This window comes from Pezoporus occidentalis, unplaced genomic scaffold (assembly GCF_034315485.1).
Source record: "Pezoporus occidentalis ecotype Australia unplaced genomic scaffold, CSIRO_AGI_Poc_V1 ctg35, whole genome shotgun sequence".
Taxonomy (NCBI): Eukaryota; Metazoa; Chordata; class Aves; order Psittaciformes; family Psittacidae; genus Pezoporus; species Pezoporus occidentalis.
In genome coordinates this window covers 7,443,350-7,464,842 of record NW_026915483.1, presented here as the reverse complement: position 1 = coordinate 7,464,842, position 21,493 = coordinate 7,443,350, and the positions used below count along the sequence as shown (strand labels likewise).

Sequence of the window (21,493 nt, the reverse complement as noted above, 5' to 3'; positions counted from 1 at the left end):
ACTATACTTAGTACAGTGTATTTATCATCATCAGATAACCTCTGTCCATAGAAACAGAGCTTGAGCTCATGCTGACTGTGACAGCTGCCTTGGCACGGTCTGTTCCTACCACCATCCTGTAACGCTCTGTGATATTTACCTCTCCAAGGAGGAAAAACTGTCTGAGGATAACTAATGGGATAAGAGGCACCTTCTGCTTCCACAGCACAGAGACAGGGAAGGAACCTGAGTTCTGTCAACAGGAGCATGTACTGCTGGTTACTAAAAGCTGCTGCAAACATCAGGAGATCCATAACTCTGAAGCCTTGCAGCTGAAAACAAGGAAAAAAAGGAGCACAAAAGGCCCAGGTGGGTAAAGCAATCTGCCTACAGGATCTGATTTAATTCCCTACACCCGTATCTTTTCCTTTTACAGATTACAGCTCAAAGGCCTGGTGCTGTAAAGCAAGCAGCGCTTAAAAAAAACATGCTGAAAAGCTGTTTTCCAGGATGATTACATTCCAGTCAAATAACCACAATGAAGATGGCAGGTATTCAGTGTAAAAAACCTAAATGATTCACTACGGTCTAGAAAAATTACTGCCATAATTTGATGAAGAAATATGAAAAGAAGCCTCAAGGTTCTTGTAGACATTTTGCAATCCCAGCATGGCAGTGGCAAGTGCTCTGGGCAAATGGGGACTGATCGTTAGCTCGATGAGCAGGCTGAACACTGGCTACAGCAAGAATACCCACCATGTAATTCATACACCTGTCTGTTAAAACCATTGAAATTGTAGATATCAAACAGCATAGGGTCAGCCAAACTGTGAGCATCTGAACTCTGTTTTTCTTCCTACAGCTCTGGAATGGGGAAGTTTTAAAGGTTTTTGAGTAGGAGATTATCACCAGCACAAAATGACAGAGCTTTCCCTTTTCCTCTCTTCAATGCAATACGAAATAATTTAAAAAAAACAAATACAGGTACTATTCTTAGTTCTGTGTAACCATTCAGACAGTATTCCTTTCAGATAGCATTCCTTTCAGATAGTATCTTATACTGCCATTTGCTTCTTTCACAGTAATGGGGCTACGTATTAACTCTAGGGACCCACAATTAATTCTGCATGACAGCAAAAAAGTTTTGCAGCTTAGAAATAACTGATTTTTGAGAGAAACAGGAGTGTCAAAAGGAGTTTGTTGTAAATTATCTGATTTCCTTTGGAACTCACAAAAAGTATTTCAACATGAAGCCAACCAGGCAAGAGCTCAGAAACTTCCAGCAAAAGAGCATTTTATGAAGGGTGCAGTGGTGGAGGGCAGACTGTCCTAGGTGGGACTCCAGTCCTACAGCCCAGGGCTGAGCGGCCTCAGAGCTGCAGCAACCTCCCCATAACTCGGGATATGCTGGGGGGTGGTATGACAGGGACCCCCCCATCCCTCCTCCTGAGCCGCAGGAGGGCCCTGCACACATGGCACTTTGCTGCCTGCCCAGGCAGCCACCAGGGGGGCAACTCAGTACATTGACTGGGAGAGATACATGGTGCATTTTTCCCCACTTAACTCACTAATTGAAATTAAATGGGACTGAAACACTAATTGCTGATGAGCTAGCCTCCGAGCCTACTAATTTAATGATAAGAGTGTTGTAAAGAAAATAGTATGTCATATATATTAAGATATGCTGGACATGTCAGATATGAAGACAAAAGATAAGGAAGACAGATTTGCCAGTGGAAATAAGATGTGCCTCCCATTCTACTCATTTCTGTTGTTTGAGCTTCTAAAGAAACATATATAATTTCTCTTTTCAAGTGTGATAGCATGTTTGATTTTACAGGGTTAACCTACAGGGAATGAAAAATGGAGACCTACTGATTTTTAAAACGAAGCTTGTCTGTAATACTGGTGCAATCTTATTTCAAAACACACTTTTATCCCGTGTTCAGCTTTCGAGTACAGCCATCTTTGGCTCTACAGATACAACAGCACCTTCCTTGTTTAACTCAGGAATGCATTCCCCAGCACCTCAGAGGTTCAATTAAAGTTTCATATCTTTAATAAACAGCAGAGTGCACTTCAAAAGAATCGGAGAACATTTCTGTGAATTACCTCAGGAAGGCAATTGGTCCCCGTAAATAAAGCAGAGTGCGCGGAGGAGCGATGCACTGGGGTAAAGCCCTTGGCAAGGCACTTTACAATCAGGCTGCCTAGCAATCATCCCAGCATCAGCCCCATCGCGGAACAGGAGCAAACGCTGAGCTTGATTGTGATAAATGGAAGCACTTTCAGCTAGGTAAAGTTTACATAAAAGTTCTGTTAATGTAATACTTAAAAATATTTCTTCTTGAAACATTGAAAATGTTGGCATGAGACAAATTTAAATATTCCTCTTTATCGTTCACACATTAGATGACTTATTCTGGACTGAGAGGGACAGATTTACTGCCACTGCGTTTACAGATATGCAGCCTGCCCTGTAACAGCCCTGGATAAGCAGCTCTCATCAGCTATCACAGCCTAACTGTGCACTTTCCCATTACCAACATGTCCAAACTCCCTGTCCACAGGAACCGCGTTAATGTGAAGGGGATGGCTATGGGCAGGAGGCTGGCAGCAACAAGCCTGTATTTTTACAAGCAAGGAATTTTTGTCAAATACCACTAGGTGACAATGGAACTTCTTCTAGAAGAAGCTTCTAATAACGAATTTCTATTTCTGGCACAAATGTCCTGACTGTTATCCTTTAAACAGACAAATTTTAATTAATTTTAATTGCAAATTAGCATACAAATTTATTTTTCTTATCTACTAACAAATGACAATGATACAAATCAATTGTCTGGATAAATTTAGAAATCCTCTTTTGGTTTGTTCTTGCTTTTTTGTATTATTCCACAGGCAACTAAAAATAGCACTAATTCTGCTGGGAAATACACCCCAAGCTAACAGTTACCGAAACAACAAAGTGCCTTTGTTCTCTTCTGGGCTGCATAAAATGAGCAAAACTAGCATATCCAAACTCTAAAATCTATTTTATTTCCTGTCTTTGGCAAAGTGTCACCATGTTTCTCTTTTATAATTATTGCCTGAGATTGAGAGTTGTTCCAGTGGTGGGTAGCGCAACCTTGGCCACAGCATCAAACTCCACCACTGTCTGTGACACTGAACCACAGCTAAAGCAGAGGTCTCCAGCCTCACCGCATCTCTCCACAGGGAAAAATCTCTCTGATATAAATATATAAACATGAGCCAGCTTCAGTGTGCGCTCACAGCCCAGAAAGCCAACCGTATCCTGGGCTGCATCAAAAGGAGCGTGACCAGCAGGTCGAAGGAGGTGATCCTGCCCCTCTACTCTGCTCTTGTGAGACCTCACTTGGAGTATTGTGTGCAGTTCTGGTGTCCTCAGCATAAAAAGGACATGGAACTGTTGGAACAAGTCCAGAGGAGGCCACGAGGATGATCAGGGGACTGGAGCACCTCCTGTATGAAGACAGGCTGAGAAAGTTGGGACTGTTCAGCCTGGAGAAGAGAAGGCTGCGTGGAGACCTCATAGCAGCCTTCCAGTGTCTCAAGGGGGCCTATAGGGATGCTGGGAGGGACTCTTCATTAAGGACTGTAATGATAGGACAAGGGGTAATGGGTTCAAACTTAAACAGGGGAAGTTTAGATTGGATATAAGGAGGAAGTTCTTTCCTGTTAGGGTGGTGAGGCACTGGAATGGGTTGCCCAGGGAGGTTGTGAATGCTCCATCCCTGGCAGTGTTCAAGGCCAGGCTGGACAGAGCCTTGGGTGCCATGGTTTAGTGTGAGGTGTCCCTGGCAGGGGGGTTGGAACTAGATGATCTTAAGGTCCTTTCCAACCCTAACTATTCTATGATTCTATGATTTCAGGCCACTTCTTAATGTCTGGGTGACAGCCAGTCAAAGAAAACAAAACAAACTTTCCAACCCCAGCCCCCAGTTTCCATCCTCTAAGTCCTACCATCATTCCTGAGGATGAGTGGGGTGGGGGGGCCCAGGACCCTGCTGTTGGTCACAGTGTTCGTCACCACGCACGTGTAGTTGCCCACATCTGAAGCTTCCACCTTTGCGATGTACAAATTCCCAGTCTCTTGTGAAACGAAACGGCGATTGTCCTGGTGTACGAAGGTTGGGTACTCATTGAAGATCCATGCGTAGGTGAGCTCTGGAAGCACAAGGTAACACCAGTCTTAGTGACAGGACACACGGTCTCATGGGGCACAGTCTAGTGCTGGACTCCTTCCCAAGTCAGAGCTGGAGCCCTGAAAATTAGTTTCTCCCTGCCCCTTTTGGTTAGGAAAACTGGATATACCACAGTCCATAAAATGATAACAAGGTAAACGTTTTGCAAGTTCTTATCTTTATGGCTATGAATATAAATTTCCAACTGTGACACTTCTGAGCCGACAGACAGATCTAATATTCTTGTTGCTCCTTCAAGTTCTTGCAGCCCAGCACAGAAAGCATTTTAAAAGAACCTCACCTTTTTGTCATGAACATTTCAGCCTGACTCACGACTTTTCATTTATTCTTCCTTAATTTTTTTTCCTTTAAACACAGTTTGGAGGAGGATCTGCCACGTGTGTTATCACACTCTGTGTACTTTATTCCTTTGGAATTTCTGAATCAGCAAAAAACTGAACACTAAATTAAGCAGCTGTAATCCTCCATATGACTAGTTAGACAGTACTCTTTGTTTTACAAGGCATCTTTGGAAGTTATTTGAGCAATAACAATATAAGTGAGATGCTGCAAGTGGTTGCAGAGTTTGTAAGTGAGGTTAATGCAAAACAACCCTATAATATTTGCCTACAACTAATGCTCAAACACCCTGAAAATCCTTGAAGAACTACACAAGATTGCTGTAGTTTTCTAAGGAAACACTAATTACACTAAAAAGTGCATTCTTATTTTAATACTCTAATGAGTCATAACTGTAATTGACCTCAACTACCATCAGGTACTTTGGAAAATATATTCTGCCCTCATGTTCCACTGTTTACATATGTAAGAGGCTGAATGCAGATTGTTGGCTTTTACTTATTTATTTTCAACAACAGGATTATAAAATGCCTGCTTAGACTTTTAGGAAGATATGATAATTATGTTTATGTGGGAATATCTAATCATCGTATTTACACATGTGCATCTAATTATAAGTAACCTCATGCTGATGTCAAGAGGATACTCAGAATAAACAAGGTACCACTTCTCAGCTGGCTTATTATTTTCTGCAAGTAGTTAAGTTGGTTGTTTGCTTTTTTTTATTTACTCTTGGTGAACAATTATCTTGCTCCTCCAGAAGCATCCAGCACTAGGCAAATAAACACCATGGCCCTGCAATGCACAGAGGCATTTAAATCGGAGTGAATCTTCACAGCAAGTTTCCACCGAAGCCCCCTGAGCTCTGCAATGGAACACCATTGTGTGTTGATTGTGGGATGGTGAATTGAGTACATGTTCCTCAACAAAACCCATGGAACTGGGAGGGTCTTTTGGATCAACAATTCCTGTCCCTCCCTATCCTTCCCCAGGAAGTTACATAATGCTATTCATAAATACACCTGAGAAGCAGCAAGGTTTTGGCTCCTACTTTTCTGTTTTAAGTTGGTATTACTTGAATTGGTAAGAACCCTCTAATTTTCAGGTTAAATATTTCCATTACTAGTCTAAAGCTGTGTGCTTCTGGGCTAATGATGCCTTTAGCTTAAAGAGTTCCTGCCTCTTTGCTGGTGAGAGCCATCAAGAGCCCTTCTGCCTTCATTTTCAAGACAGGCTTTCCAATCTTATAACTGTTGTAGTAGCTTCTCCTAGTCTCTGCCTTAGTTAAAAGGCTTAAATATTTGTGTCATTTGAGCTGAGTGCCAGATGGAAACCCTGGGTAAGCAGGTCGCAGGAGAGCAGAAGGCAAATGGAAATTTGTGCGTATAGTAAAGAGGTCTGATCAAAGCAAGCACCAAATAGTGATGATCTGGGATTCCTCCACACAGATGAACCCAATGCATGGGAAACTAAAGGATACTTATTTCCAGAGGGCAAAACATCAGAATCTCCTCAAAAGCCATCTTCAAACTCTATTAATTAGACTACATAGAACTGAGGAACATAATAAACATCTGATGCCACAGCTCTGCCTTCCTTTTATTACAACAAATCATCGTCCAGAAAAATACACCTACCCAGAACTACACAGAATTAGATACTAGCAGTAGTCCATTATCACTATATAATATTTAAAACAATTCTCTGGGTAATTCTCTCTCTCAAATAACATAGGAGTAATGGAATATAGAGCACAGGGAATAACATAGACTGGAACATCTATAAGTGCTTTTGCTTGTGTAGCAACATGTAAATAAACACTGTATCAAACTCACTTTGATTTCCTCAGAGATCCTAGTGCAATATTTATGGCTTTTCAAACTTGACGGATTTCTTTTGATAAGGCTTCTCATACTAATTGCTATGGAAGTGATAGACAGTTCACATCCCATAGGCAATTTGTAACAACTGTGTAAACAGACACTTAAAATACAGCCTGAGATGGCTCCTGGTGACCGCATGCGATTGAAACATCTACTGAAGTTACAGAGTGAGTCTTTCAGTACAAAGAATGAGCAGAAACAGGCAATTCGTGGTTCTCTAATTGCACATTAGACTCTACATCCTCAAAGAATTTATTACAAACTTCTTTCTAATTTGGGGCCCTTTTCATGTAATTTGCTTAATTTACAATGCTTTTAATTTCCCCTTTAAAGCATGCTCAAATAAGACTCTCAGAGAATATTATCCAAAGATTTCTGACCCATATTTGCTGGTTTTAATGGCAAGCAGAAACAAGCTGCCATCCCACTGGCAGCAGTGGTTTTCCACTGCAAAGACCTCTGTTGTACCTTGATACTGCACTTCTCTTCGTTGCCCTAATGGACTGGATTTCCATGATAGACCAGAACAAGACAGAGATTTCTGGGTGGCAAATCATCACTTCTCAAATGATTATCAGCAAGGATAGGAGATGAAGAAGTTACCCGTACAGTTTTGGTACAGATGGTCTATGCACCCTGACTTGAGCCATCACCAGACTGAAGACATTCAACCCTGAAACTTTTCTTACTGTGCTGACTATGTGAAGAGCCTTTTTCATCTATGCAAATCCATACTGAGGGGTTACACACTCTTGAGTACTTGGGATACCCACATAAACAGCATAGGCACGAGCTAGAAGAAGGAAAATGGATTGTAGGTTTCTGAGCACAAGCCTACAGATTGCTAGGTATTTGTTCTTTTGGTCCAGACAAATGGCAACAGAGAAGGGGAAGAGCATCCTAAATTAGTTAACATTACTCACCTACTGAAAAGGAACCAACAGAAAATTTGGGCTCATGAAGAACAGTGGAGGTAACAGGCATGTTAGCAGAAGCTTGATTTGACTTTGAAGGACAGTGGAAGTGATCATCACAAACATGTAGAGCTGCAAATCATTCCCAGACCAGATATGTGGCAGGAAAGCCCACTGCATACCAGCAAAACATCAACCTCTTCTCCATGCTGCATCCCCTGTCACTACAGTGAGGCTTTCAGGAGAAGCTCAGTTGCACAGAGGTATCACAGCACATTTATCGTTAATATTTATGTCTCTGTGCTAGCGACAGGCAGGAGAACATGATAGGCAGTACATGGAAGCAGGTTATACACCTCTAACATCCATCTACGCAACATCAGGCAGGAACAGCCTTGATTCAAAGCTCCATAGGCAGCCCTTTACTCGAGCTCCTGTTTGCAAAGTTGCCTTACTTAAACATGTGGCAGCAATACCAAAGAAGCCAGAAGCCTTTTTTTCTTCACTCTTTTCACCCTTTTCAGAGACTCTCTTACACCAGTTGCTCCCCCCCATGCTCTGCAATGAACAATGCTCAGGCTACCTCTGGGTTTCAGGACCAAGTGTACTAACCACAGGTACGTACCCCATATCATGTCTAAGTGTCAATGAATATTTCAAAAGAGAACCCAAAGCTTCTGCCACTATTTCATGGCTAATTACCATGGTTAACAAAATTTAGAGCGGTCAGCAGTTGCTGTCAACTTTAGTAATTAAAAAGGAAATAAATTATTCAAACCACTTGAATGTAGATTTAGGATGTTTAAGATATGCCTTTTCAATTTTATTATTAGACAGCAGACACACTTTTTTTACTGCCCCCCAAAAAGAAATGTCCTGAGCTGCTTCCCAGGGCACCAGCAGAGAGACCTGGCAGTCCTGTGGACACCATGGCTGCCTTTCTGGAGAAGCTGAGCCTGCTGGGGTGCTGAGCCCAGCACCTTCACTCATCCTGGGGAAAATGAGACACGCAAAGTAGAATTTGCATCACTTTGCCTTGCTGCACGGGTTTTGTCTGGGGTTTTCTTGTTTGGTTTTGTTTGTTCTGCTCGGCAAAGCACACGTTCCTCCTGGGTCTGCCTTTCCTGATCACGTTCAGATCTCATCATTTTTTTAACGCATTCAATGATAAACTATTAAAGCTCAAGTCTCTCCTGTGCTGCCTACACAACACTGCTCGAGACAAGAAACAAAGCTGAAGACACTGTAGATTGTAAACTTTCTCTAAATGATAGCAAGTGCAAAAAAAAAAAAAAAAAGGGCTACTTAAAGCTGAACAGAAATACTGCTATGAGTAACTATTACCATTAGACAGTATGGTTTACCAAAACAAGGTCCTCTGCTCTTCCGTCATACTGTTTTGGCTTTGCCTTGCTTTTGCCTTTCAGTACAAAAACCTCTTTTCTTGATTTTTTTAAAGTCCATAAAGTCAGTGCTGCCACTTAAAAAGGTCTCTGCAGCTATTATGGGAAAAGCTATTAAAATATCAAGATTATGGTAACCATAAAGCTGCATAGAAGAATGAAATTTTGAAATTAGTATTAGCCAAAAAAATGGGGATCATTTATCATTTTTAATAAGAACAGTGTGGTACAATACACTATTATTTTTTTAATAGGCTTTACTGAAAGTTACAGAGATTAATCCAATCTTTAATGATTCCTATAATTTTGATGTTATCACCTACTATGTCACTCTCAAGTTGGAGAGGCAGGAACTTTTTCAGTGTGAGATGAAAGATTTGCAGCATTTCCTGTAAATCTTGAAGCACAAAAATTAAGCTTCCTTACCCATGGCAAGAATGAAATATAAAATCAAGAAAATGAAGAAAATCGTTCCTTCATAACAGTCTCAAGCAACCCACACTGTAACTGCAGTAGGACAGGATTTTGAACTCATTTCGAGGCTTTCTGAAACAAAAGCTGAGCCTCATCCCAGGACCAATTTAAATCCAGATATGGTGAATGCAGCTCCATGAGTTAGGTTTGCACTTTCCTTGACCACGCAGTTCCATAAAACTATTGTCGCTTTTCTGAGTTTTCAAATGCAATTTATTCTTAGGTATGGGAAGTGATGAAGTTCTCCTGTCTATTTTACTCCATATCTCTGCTTTCCCTGTCACAGACTGGGACCTTCCAGATACAGCCATCAGCAACAGCGAAGTCATGCAAAGTTTTTCCTGAAGAGAAACTATTCCCTCAGCTATTGCACTGCAACTGATGGTAGTGAGCAACTGGCTATAGCATTTTTGCTTTTGCATGATTTACTACAGACACATATTTCTTGGCTCTGTGCACATTACCGTCTGAGCCTTCATAATCTCAGTTTCCATTAGAGAAGTTGATGCACACACAAGCTCAGCCCTTCTTCACCTTCCAGCATTTGCTGCACTCCCGGCTAGGAAGTGCCAGACCTTTACACCTGCTATTTATTTTATGTATTCAGATACTATAACATTACTTTGCCATAGAAAATCCCAATCAGAGCCCATATTTTCTTCCCCCTCCCCCATCCAGTTCATAAAAGCTATGCACATCAAAAACCATTAAGTCAAATCCAAGTCTGGCCAAGACATAATTTTCTCTTATACAGCAATAGGATAACGTTGCCCTGAATGGAGTGAGGGAAGAATCTGTAGCTTCATCCACGTGCAAGGCTTTACCCCATCAGAACACGACTGTGGCACAGACCCTGGCATACACAAGCTAATGCCCCATTATACCAGCTTTGCACACCTCTGCAGCTGCACCCTGATGGGCTTGAGTGGATAATGCCTCTGTCACCAGCAGTGTTGTATAAGCTTCATAAAGACCAATTTTTGGTGAATAATTTGCAGACTTCTCTTTTATTTTTATATTTTTTTGCTCTGATTGCTTGCATTCCCTGGTGTTCCAATCTCTCTTAAGTGGCACTAACAGGGTGTTTTGATGGTTATGGTAAATTTGGGAAATGATAAAGCATAACTGATTATCTGATGAGTGTCCTTTGAATTATTTCTGTATTCTCATCTTGCTTACTAAATTTTGCTGACTGCTTGTAGGTTATATTCGTAATTTCAAATTTCACTGCTATTTGATTAAGCAATCAACATTTGTAGCTCCATGAATAACATAACATGAGCTGGAAAGGTGTCTTGATACACCACAACACACTGGCTATGAGTGTGCTGGGGAAGAGGAAAGAGGATTTTACCAGGCAAAGGCAAATCCCTGGCACCATGTATCACGTTTGTGGCCCTACCCAACCCCACAGGGCTGTTCTCCACCCATACCAGTAGTTTGCTGGCAACAGCACTGCAGTTTCTGACCATTTTTCTCTTTCACAGTTTTATTTTAATAGTAAAGCTACATGAATTATGCACCATAAACATTTTTTGTGGGCCTACAGACCATTTCATTGCCTTGCTAGAACACTGGATCAATTATTGTCTTCTCCTCTTAAATACATACAGAATAATTTCATGGAATCAACCAGGATGCAAAAATCACTTGGTAATTCTCCCCTTAACTCCATGCTCTGCCCTCTCCATCACATAGGGCCTCCAGCTACATCACACCACACAGCTCCTGTGCCTCCAATGCAGATTTTCATAAAAAGAGTAACAAATAATGAACAAGATTAATCTAAAGTTAATAACACATTTTTGGGTGAACCCTCATCTATGCTAAACCTGATGATACAGTTACTGTGTAGCCTGACAGTCAATAATCTGCATACAAAGAAATATGCTGTCCTTGCCAGATGGGACAGAAAAAAAAACACATGCCCTTTATTTTTGCCAATATTAGTGAACTGATTTGCAGAATTTGACTTGGAACAGAGTGAAAGCGCCACAAGTCACTGTTGTCAGTGGTAATACAGTGGTAATGGGAATCATCATAAAGACATGATATCACAGAAGGCAATGAACAGCCTGAGAGGTCATCTCTCCAACCTGAGGCATAACTATGATATCTCTGAAGTTTTTCCATCTTTTTCTTACAAACCCCCAATGGTGACAATATACAACTTCAGATATGGTTTAACAGCGCACAACACACACCAGTGGGGAAACAGGGCTGTACTGCAGGCTGCAGAGCTAGCATCTCCTGACCACACACTAATGGCAACAGCAAGCAGCCCCTTTCTACTGGGGAGAGATATAATTGCTTTTGTAAACATAACTGTGCCCATGTGTTTGTTAGTGCTGGATACACATGTACATTGCATGTCCATTAGCAATTCAGAAGTGTGTAAGAATGAGGAAAATGTATAATTCAGCCAAGTTCTGTGTCCGACTCATCCTCACAGCAATTTGCAGTGAGTTGCAGTTGTTTCCCAGCCCCTCAACTCCATGCTCGCACAGCACGTAGAGCTTCACATATGGGTAATTATAAAGGTGAGAGGTCTCCATTACCTGAACTCTAATCAATAATCACCTTTATCTGCTGCATCCCCATTTTTCTACATCCCTAAAATAGTTAAATACTTGATGGCTGTACACAGCTCACCTGGGTTATCTCTTGCAAACAGCTTCCAGCCCCAGTTGATGGCCGGCTACGCTGGCTGCTGTGGCACCAGGAACATTGACTACTGCACTGTACTGCTGAGGGTTTTGACAAAATTTGAACTTAAAGTTCCCTCAGGGACAAAAATCAACAGAAGCCTTTGTCTACAACTGAATGGAAAATGTTCCGAGATGGAGTTCCACGCTGTTGTATTTACTACAGTTGAATACACAAACCTATTTCAAAAACGTTTGATGGGCAGCAGACACCCTCCCACAACCCCACTGATCTAGCATGCAGGCTGTCAGGTTTCAGAAAAAACTACATGTTTTTTTTCAGCTGACAAAACTCATAAATGGTCTTGTAGAAATTTACAGCTTAGCCTGGTTTTGCCTGAAAAGAAAACCCACAAACCAACCCATCCTGTGTTGTAAGAGTTTATGATACCTTCGGGGAACCAGGTTCAGTGTTTACTGAAACTGGTAAAACCTTGTTGAAGGTTAGATTTAATGCCACTTATTTCATGCACCTCTGGTTTAAACTTAAAGTTTTGGAGCTAGGTTTGCCCCAGCAGTGACCCACAAGGCTCCATGGGAAGGGTTGGTCCCCTTGGCCATGCCCCTTCTCAACAGAGATGCAACCTCGAACTGCATCAACCAACGATGATTCTCCAGACACTGGAAAAGTTGGGTTGCTGGGCCTGAGAAGAGAGACAATGATCCATTGAAGAAGGGAATTACAAAATGAAATCTTATTTCTGCTAAGAAAAATTCCTTGGGAGCTATCAGATGGTAAATCCTGGAATGAAACATTACGCCGCCTTGCATAAAGGAGTACTCATGGCTTGTCACGGCGGTTGATTAGTGGTGAAATCAAGATTTCAGGAAAATATTATACAATGTAATGTGCCATTAATGTAACTACAATGTAACTTCATCAAACCAACCTTAAAAAGAGCAGCAATGCAGAAAGGACTCACAAGTGGTGAATAGCAGTATATTTGCTACAACCTTTAGTCCTGCTAATCATGCAACACCATCCTTCTGGAAGCCAGAAGACATATGCTTGGCCTCCTATGACACTGATCCAAGCCTAGATGATTTCACAGCTTTTCCCACTGAGCAATGTATAGATCTGTATGATGCTCTGTTTGTAAGTTGATATCAATGAGGAAATGGTGGCAAAAAAAAGAATAATAATAGCTTGATATGGTCCACAGAGTGGCCTCAACATCCTTCCAAAGCAATACTCATCTTCACCTGACAGCCAGAGATAAAGTACCTCTGTGGCAGATACTGTCAGTAGCAAATGGAAAGGAGAGAGAGGGGAGGAGAGACTGGCCAGAAAAAAAAAAGGATAAAGAGGGCTGGACTGCAAATGCTCATTACTTAGAGGCAGACATCAAATGAAAATAGATAAGCTGTAAGCTGGGCACATGCATAAATGATGCATACACTTTTTTAATTCTGCATTGTATTCCTGCTGTGTGATTCAATCATTGCTTGTATTTTCCAGACTTGTCCTACATGAAGTGCTACACACATCACCTTAAGGAATGACTCACAGATTTAATCCATCAGTTTGTTTTCTGTTTAAAGTCAGAGAGAGTTAGCTTAAAAATCTTTATTTTTTTTGTGCACTTACTTCAGTAAACCTAAAGGTCTCTGGGCTTGTTTTAACACATATTTCAATGTGACCTAGCTAATCCTTTAATACCAGCTTTCACTACCTTTGATCAGCCTCTTACTGTAGCTATAAGAGATTAGATCAAACCTCTAAAAAAAGAAAGTTGGTTGCAGAGAATTTTCTTACTGCAGTGAATTAATATAACTATCAATTCCAAGGTTGAAATATCTGGGCAAGCAGTGCAGGTGGTATGTCCTTTAGGGGAGATATCCACACAGACAGGCACTGCTACGTGATGCTGTGGCATGTTCCTGTAGTACACGGGAAAAAAACATTCTCTTCACGTATTTGATAGTTTTGATATCTATCATCTGAAAACAACTTCACTGTGGCACATTTAGACATTCTATATGTATCAGGGAACAGAAAATGCCAAAACCAATACCACCTTTTGTTTTCCAACAACAAAATATCACCCTTACAGAAAGGAGTGCTCACATAGCCAGGACTATTGACTTAAATGAAGCAGTATACACATTCAGGGATCTGGAAACCCATATTTGATTGTGAAAGTGGAGATACATCACTGCTCTGATTGTGTCAGCAACCCACTTTCTGCTATGCCCATCTCATAGGAACTGAAGGATCAGAAGCCCTGGATGCTTAGTTTAGTTTAGTGGGAGGTATCCCTGCCCATGGCAGGGGGCTTGGAACTTGATGATCTTAAGGTCCTTTCCAACCGTAACTATTCTATGATTCTATGCTTCTGAGAGCTTTGGCTGAAGAGGCCGGCTAAGGCTGGGTTTGGAGGGTGAGGGCGGTTGCAACATGCTTAGTGAAGCCTGGGAACTAGACTCAGATCTCTAATTTGTTTTATAAAGAGATCACATATGTTACAACTTTTGATAAATGCCTATTGACTGAATTCTGTCAGACAGCAGATTTCACTCATCTTTAGCCAGCCCCTGTCAGCTCTACCCCCTTTCAATACTATTTCAATCTTCATTTACTGGTGACTGCAACTGAACAGGGGAATGAACCACATGACGAGCTCGCAGATGATTTCTTTTTAAAGATGTCCCAAGCTGTCACTGATAAATAAAAAAAAAATCCATTAGTGTCATGTTCCTTATTATTTTGGTATTTCCAAGGTCTTAACTGGAGAGCTGAGCCTCCTCCCCTCTAGTTCTCTGGAAGGGCAGCAAGCATTACAAACCCCAGACATCCTACCTCACTGTCTGCCCATGACAGCCTACTTGAGACACGAACATGTAGGTGGCTGGTAGGGATCTTGCAGCAGTGCTGACACTGGAGGTGATAAATGACACATGCCAGCTGAAAATTTGAGTCTCAGTGCCCGTGTCAAAGTCTGTTCTTGACTGCAACCCTATTTTGCAACTTCTGTTCACAAAATTCATCCCTGTTTGAAATAAAGCAGATCACCTTTACCAAATTAGGTGCTTAAATTAGTGTAAATCTAAGACGAGTTTGGCATCTGCATTATTGGAAATATTTGCAATTTCATAGATTTTGCAATTAAAACAGCACTGCATGTTCTCTGTGCTGTCAGAAATATCAAGCTGAAGCATTCCTAAATTAGGGAAGAAATTATCCTTATCCCTTATCCTCAAATACACTGATAAACTTGAGCACAAACTGAATCAGCAGTTTTAGAGAAAGGATTATGCTAGATTAATTTTAATCTAATCCATTTCTATCTCCTGATAAGCTTTTTACTTCTTGCTTTTAATAATTTAAACAGTGACCGTGGCATAGTATAAAAAATAAATGATGGGAGATGCACTTCAAGGGGAAGTTACAACTCTCAATCACTTCTTACTTAAATAAGAGTTTCATATGCCTGATTTTATGTTTCATGAAACCCATTTTTTGCTGAACTGTAATAATCTTCAATACCAGACGCAGAAGAATTACGCTTTCCCAGAGCCAGTGAGGAAGTCCCATGTTTGACTTGCCCACTCTCTGTAATGTTACTATGGGAAAGAGATACCTCAAGTGAATTTTGGGTGGTTGAGAAGATGATCTAAGTTGCCAGGCAGTTTAGATCTGGCTCCAGCTTTCAGGAGCATCACTAAACTTCTCATGAGGAGGAGCCTCGCCTTGCAGTTATGTTGCAAGGCGCTAGGAACTGGCAGGTTTGGGGAAGTTGTTTTCTGGTTCTTTGCCTGAGATAAGTCCCTCAGAGGGTTACTGAGCTTATGATCTGGAAACCACTTTTAAAATGTTGGCACTTCTTTGGACATGGGAATTTGATGACTGCATGGGGACGTATGAGTGTTAGTCACTATTAGGAGAAAAAATCTGTAACAGATTGAGGTATTTTTCATGCTACACTGTTTTCTGTCCTCGTGGTCTTCTCCATCTCCTGCACATATTCAATATGCATGCTGCATCCTCTTCCAGTGAACAGTACCTAGACTAATTCTGATTGAATTTCACTTTTTCCCACTCCAAGAAAGATCTGTAAGATGCTGGACTCCTGCTCATGGGGAACACCAACCTACTGTGGCATTTTCCTGTTTGCTTAGACATCAAGCCTTCACTCCACCATTCCCTGCATCCTGAAAGTAGAACCGTTCATGCACAACAGTTTAACTCCTGCCCTGCAAACAAGAGAGGTCTGCAACTCCTGCTGATACTGTAGGTACCATGTCTGCCAACAGCAACCCCAGTGCCATTGTCACATTCAAATATGCTGTAAACATGACTGACTACTGCTAATGCAAAATATTTCACTGACTCTTCTTTTTCTTTCCCAGCCCCAAGGGACAGTTTACGTGCTCATATTTTGACTCCAGCCTTTGGAGTGATCTATGAAAGGCTGCTCAATGACCTTGCAGTATTTTGACAAACAGCTGAACCAACCTGCAATCATCTTAGGAGATTTTTTTCTTGGTTTCCTAGAGAAATGGAACTTTTAAAACCATGTTGCCCACCCATCTGTGAGATACTCCTCTCTAAATCAGCTTCTCATTAATTGGAAACCAATCTGACCAAGCAGCAAAGGCTTATGAAGACATTAAGATAGGAGAGAAGGAAGAGAAAGTATGTCTCAATAAGAAGGGAGGGGTGGTTTAGTACTCTGGCAAATCTGCTTGGCAAGAAGAAACTGCCCAGTTCTGGGTATAAGGGTTGTGCAAGAGGTACATGCTTGGAAAGCTCTTGGGCAAACCACACTGGAAGAAAATGCAGGAAAATTAAGGCTGAGTATTAAGGAGTGGGGACACCAGATGTTCCAAGTTATCTGTTATGGAAGAAATGTGGCTGGAGGAGCGCTCTCATACTAACAAATACAGAAAATTAACAGAACTTGTAGGATTCGACTTTCCATTCCTCTGAAGATTTCATATTAATCGGGAATGTGCCACAAGACCTGGTATCAAGAAGCTGATTTAACACATAAGGGAACATGTGTTTCAAGGCTTTTGCCTAAAGCCATTCTGAATTGGCCATCCAGCAGAAACGCTAGATGCATTCACTCAGCAGCATAAATGTTGCAGTGTAGGCAGAACAGGCTGATGCTGCCTGGGCAAAATGAAATAATCCCCTGCTTTTAAGCAGATGTAAGGTGGAAATGTCCTTGGCCTCTCTGGCTATGAGCTGTTTCTAGAGAAATTTCTTCCCATTCCATTACTGCTTTCAAAGTTGACTGTTTTCCACAGTTTTAACACAAACTTTGATTAAGGGAGAATATTACAAACGTTTGTTCCATTGTTAAAATGACAACTCTAAACATTTATTAATAATGTATTAATTCTTCATAAGTGCCAAATGAAAAGGCAGTGTGACAGTTTTCAAAGGAGAAACAAGTGTAAGGTTGCAGTACAGGATGGGGAGTAAACAGGCACAAATACTTGACAGAGAAATAGCTACAACAGAGAAAATTCTGTTCCAAAGCACTCCCTGCTGAGCAGTGTTGCTCGGGGGTTGAAAACCCCACACACTGATCCTCTTGATGGTATGAAAATACCTGATAATTGCCTTTTCCCCTCTACACTGTTCTGATTAGTTTTCCCAGTTTTTCTCCCCTTCCTCCTTATACTATGCGGGGCAGGGGGGGCTGTATGAGCACGAGAGAATACAAGATGTGATTTGTGTGATAGATTATTTACAAGACAAACCTATTAAACCATTCACCACATAACAGAGGCCATCAGCCATAGTTACAGCCAAAATGTTTTCAATGTTTCCAGCCCACAAAGTGCCCATCACTGCTATTTTTTTTGTTAAAAAAGAGAGAAAACCTGACCAGATGAGTAAGCACAGACTAATCATTTTTCTGCCAAGCACAGAAGTGGTCTCAGCACCACTGTAATCAGTAAAGTGCTTTCTGAAAACATGTCTGGTGTCTACACTTCACTACCTACCATACAGCATGAAAGGCTGAGATTGAGATGAAATCGGAATTGCCATCTCTTCTGTCAAATGCTAAAATTTAGTTAGTTCTACTTGATTAAGCTGTGCAACAGAACTAAAAGTTCTCCTAGCTTCTGGGAAATAAAAGGCAGGATAGAATGAGAAAACCTGAACACATCCATTATGTGAAAAGATGTGAGAATAATTCTCTGTCAACATTTCAGCTCACAGACACAGGCTCCACGGCTAGGTTCCCAACAGGAGTAATGGCGTCAGATGGGAGTTACTTGAACAACTGAGATTTAATGAATCTCCTCCTCTTTGGGAAGATGGAATTTTACAAGTGCATTGAGAACATGGGCTCTGCAGAGGGACAGAAAGCTTATTTTTCTTTAACTCTTGTCTTTGTTCAGTCAAAGAGACAGCCCCCAGATGCTCAGGAAGGTTGTCCACCTCCATAGCAAGGAGCAGAGGAGTGCGGGGAACTGAGGTTCAGGACTAGAAATTATGTTGGGAAGGGTCAGTTCCTGGGACACCAGGAACTTTGTTACAGGCCCTATGCAAGTGGGAAGTCATGTACTGTAGAAGCATCACCAGGTTTCCATTTGTACATCTAAGCATTTTGCCATCTACAAAAGCTATTGGCTAATTTCTTTCTTGCACAGATTACTGAGATAAATTATGAGGCGTGAAAATAAACATGTTACAGATGTTAAAGGGGTAGTAGGGGCTATGGACAGAGATATCTCAGAATAAGACATACCTCTAACCTCTAGGGAATACAAAATTTAAATAATCAATTGAAAGATCACTTTCACCAGTTCTCTGTATACATTAATTTCTCACAGCAATTGGAAATCTCTAACTCCATAAGGTTTTCCCACGAGGGCAAGAAGGCAAATGTCATGAGAACACTGTGTATATAGCTCTTTCTAAAGATGAACCAAGAGAAAATCGGGGAGGGGGCAATAAAGGAAATCCTAAAAGACAAGGTCATTTATCTTCCCAAAGAAGGAAGGGGAAGTATTTACACACTTCTTTGTTCACATGCTTATGGGTGTGCTACTAGGCTGCCAAGTGAAACATGTACACCTTTCTAGGATTCTGGGATTTTTAAACTCTAGACTCACAATGAAAAACTGGGGATGTTAGAAGGTATTTGAAGACTGTAGTTGTTAAAATATTAACTAACCCTGCCCTGACTATCAAATAAATCTAGTAAAAGTGGCTGCTAAATCACTCAGTTCCCACAAACTTCAATTAAAAGAACTATTTGGCACAAGGAAATATTTTGGTTTTAAAACTTTGAGATAAAGTTAAAAGACAGTGACCTCCAAATACTTCCCAAGCATATCCCCTATGGAGCGCAACTTATATTCAGGGCCCTGAGAAACACAAGTGAGTGCGTGCTTTGGTTTTGTGGGCTTTTTTTTTGTTTAAATTAAGTTTATCTTAACAACGAAATGTATCTTGCCAAATTTGATTAAAAATACTGGAAAAAAAAAGCAAACAAGTAAAGCTACTCTGTTTGCCCCTACACAGCTCCTCTTGAAAGGAAAGCATTTCACCAACAGCTTTACTGTTTTATGTTTTGAAATGCTCCATGATTTCTAAATATATCTAAATGTAGTAAGAAGGCTTAAAAATACAACAGAATGAAACACTTTGAACAAAACAAAGGTTAGGGTTGGTTTTTTTCTTTTTTTTTTCTTTTTTTTGTTGTTGCTTTGTTTTTTCCCCCTTTCCCCATTTTGGCTAGCAATATCTTCCCCAGATTGATTACTCTATAGCTCTACTGGAGAAAGACAGCAAATGGTATTGATCTAGTAGGGCTTTGAAAATGTAAAGCAATAGCGAATTATTTTATGGCATCTAAATTATAGAGCTCATACTAAGACATGCTGAGATACCTTAACTAGTCTCATCAAAAAGGTCATAAAAACTTTTTGATGCTCCCCCCATTTCCAACTTGTTAATGTGATTCAAATACTGGGGACTGCCCAGTTAACACTGTGGTATGGGCCAGCAGCTGTGATGGGGACCCTCATGTGCTGCAACAAAACTATTACCCACATTTTAGCTATGCACATACTTTTAGGACCTTTGATTGTTTTCTCTTGTCCACTTCAACATCTACAGCCACTCAGCATACTGTTACATGGCCCCTAATGACATGTTCCCACAGCAGTGTTCACTTTTACATTGTTTTGTCCATAGAGCTTCACAGGCAGAATTGTCCACACACAGCCATCATTAGGCTTTTGACTAAAAAAGCAGAGGAAATAATGAGGGAAAACCATTTATGTGCAGGGTAATTATGCTAACAGCACAGGTAGGTTTCTACTAGTTCTTATGCTGATTTAGTGCATGTAAGCGAACAAATGGGGAAGGCAAACAAAAAAGGAAAAAACTGAAAACTCTTAACAGACAGGGCACCATAAATACAGCAGGACTGGCTTCGGGGGCTCAGGCATCTACTGCTCTAAGAGCAGAAAATACAACCTAAGCAAATGTCTGATTTGCATTTATTCTCGTTTTCAGTCCAGCAACTTCCCAAGCTCCAGATGAACATTTATTTTGCAAATTTCCAGGACTCAGCATGCATTTCATCATAGGAGGCAATCACATCATTATGCTGCTTAACAAAATGTAACACCAGAGCGCACTGACCTGACAAAATAGCGACTCCCTGCTGAAACCATGCTGCAAGAAATACACATTTCATTTTCATCTCAGGGGACCGGGGAGGAAGCCTAGATTCATATGCTGAATTTCCAACTCATATTAAACTAAAAATTGGGATAATACATGGCAATACCCAAATTGTTCTGTGCAAGCTGTACAAGGCCCATTTTATGAAGCTAAAAATACTTCTTAATCATTTGTTTTCCTTTTCAGGATGAATTTCTTGTAACATTTGAACAGTAGGAAGCCCTTTATTTGGCATCATTAAAAACAAGATAAAAAAAAAGCAATCCTCAACAGCTAATATATGTAGGGCAACATAATTTCACTTTTAGCTGCCAGCTTTTTAAATATGGATGTTTCCAAGTAGCAAAGTATTACAGTGAAATACAGTTGGAAGGATAAAGGTCTGGATGAAGATGGACAGGTTTTTAGTAAAATCCACAATTATTAAGACCAACACAACCAATGACACAACAGTGGACAGAAAATAATTCCCTTCTAATTTGCTATTTTCCTTTTCTCAAATCTATTCAGTTAAGGGGGTCTCTAAGAGTTGCCACTTGAGTCACCTGAAAATGGAGATGACGCTGGCACTGATCCCTCCTCAGACACCTGGGAAGCCTTACCTATCAAGCAAAACTTCTCGACCCTCTGTCTCTGCCACCAGGTCTTAAGCTCTGTGCTCAGGAACTGGCCAGGATGTTTGTTTTTTTCCCCAGGCTTCTACAAGTCTAGTGAATATTCTCACCATCAAAGCAACAGCTATTCTCAGATCAAACAGTTTTTCTTTTTTAAAATTATTATTTTTTAAAGATTTCATTTTCAGTTCACATCAGAAACTAAATAATCACAGCAACAATGATCATGATGATAATAATAATAATAATAGTAATAATAATTTATCCTCCCCCCCCCCAGCCTCGACAGTCCTGTGC

General features: G+C 40.8%; 1 protein-coding gene across 3 annotated transcripts in view; it reads right to left on the bottom strand.

Moving 5' to 3' along the window:
- Positions 1 to 21,493, bottom strand: part of LOC134169626 (contactin-4) — a 341,881-nt gene that overhangs the window by 82,790 nt on the left and 237,598 nt on the right. For all 3 annotated transcript variants that reach the window (XM_062630366.1, XM_062630364.1, XM_062630365.1), the window contains one exon: positions 3,964 to 4,167. In XM_062630366.1, coding sequence (XP_062486350.1) covers positions 3,964 to 4,167 — 204 coding nt within the window. The remainder of the gene's footprint in view (positions 1 to 3,963; positions 4,168 to 21,493) is intronic.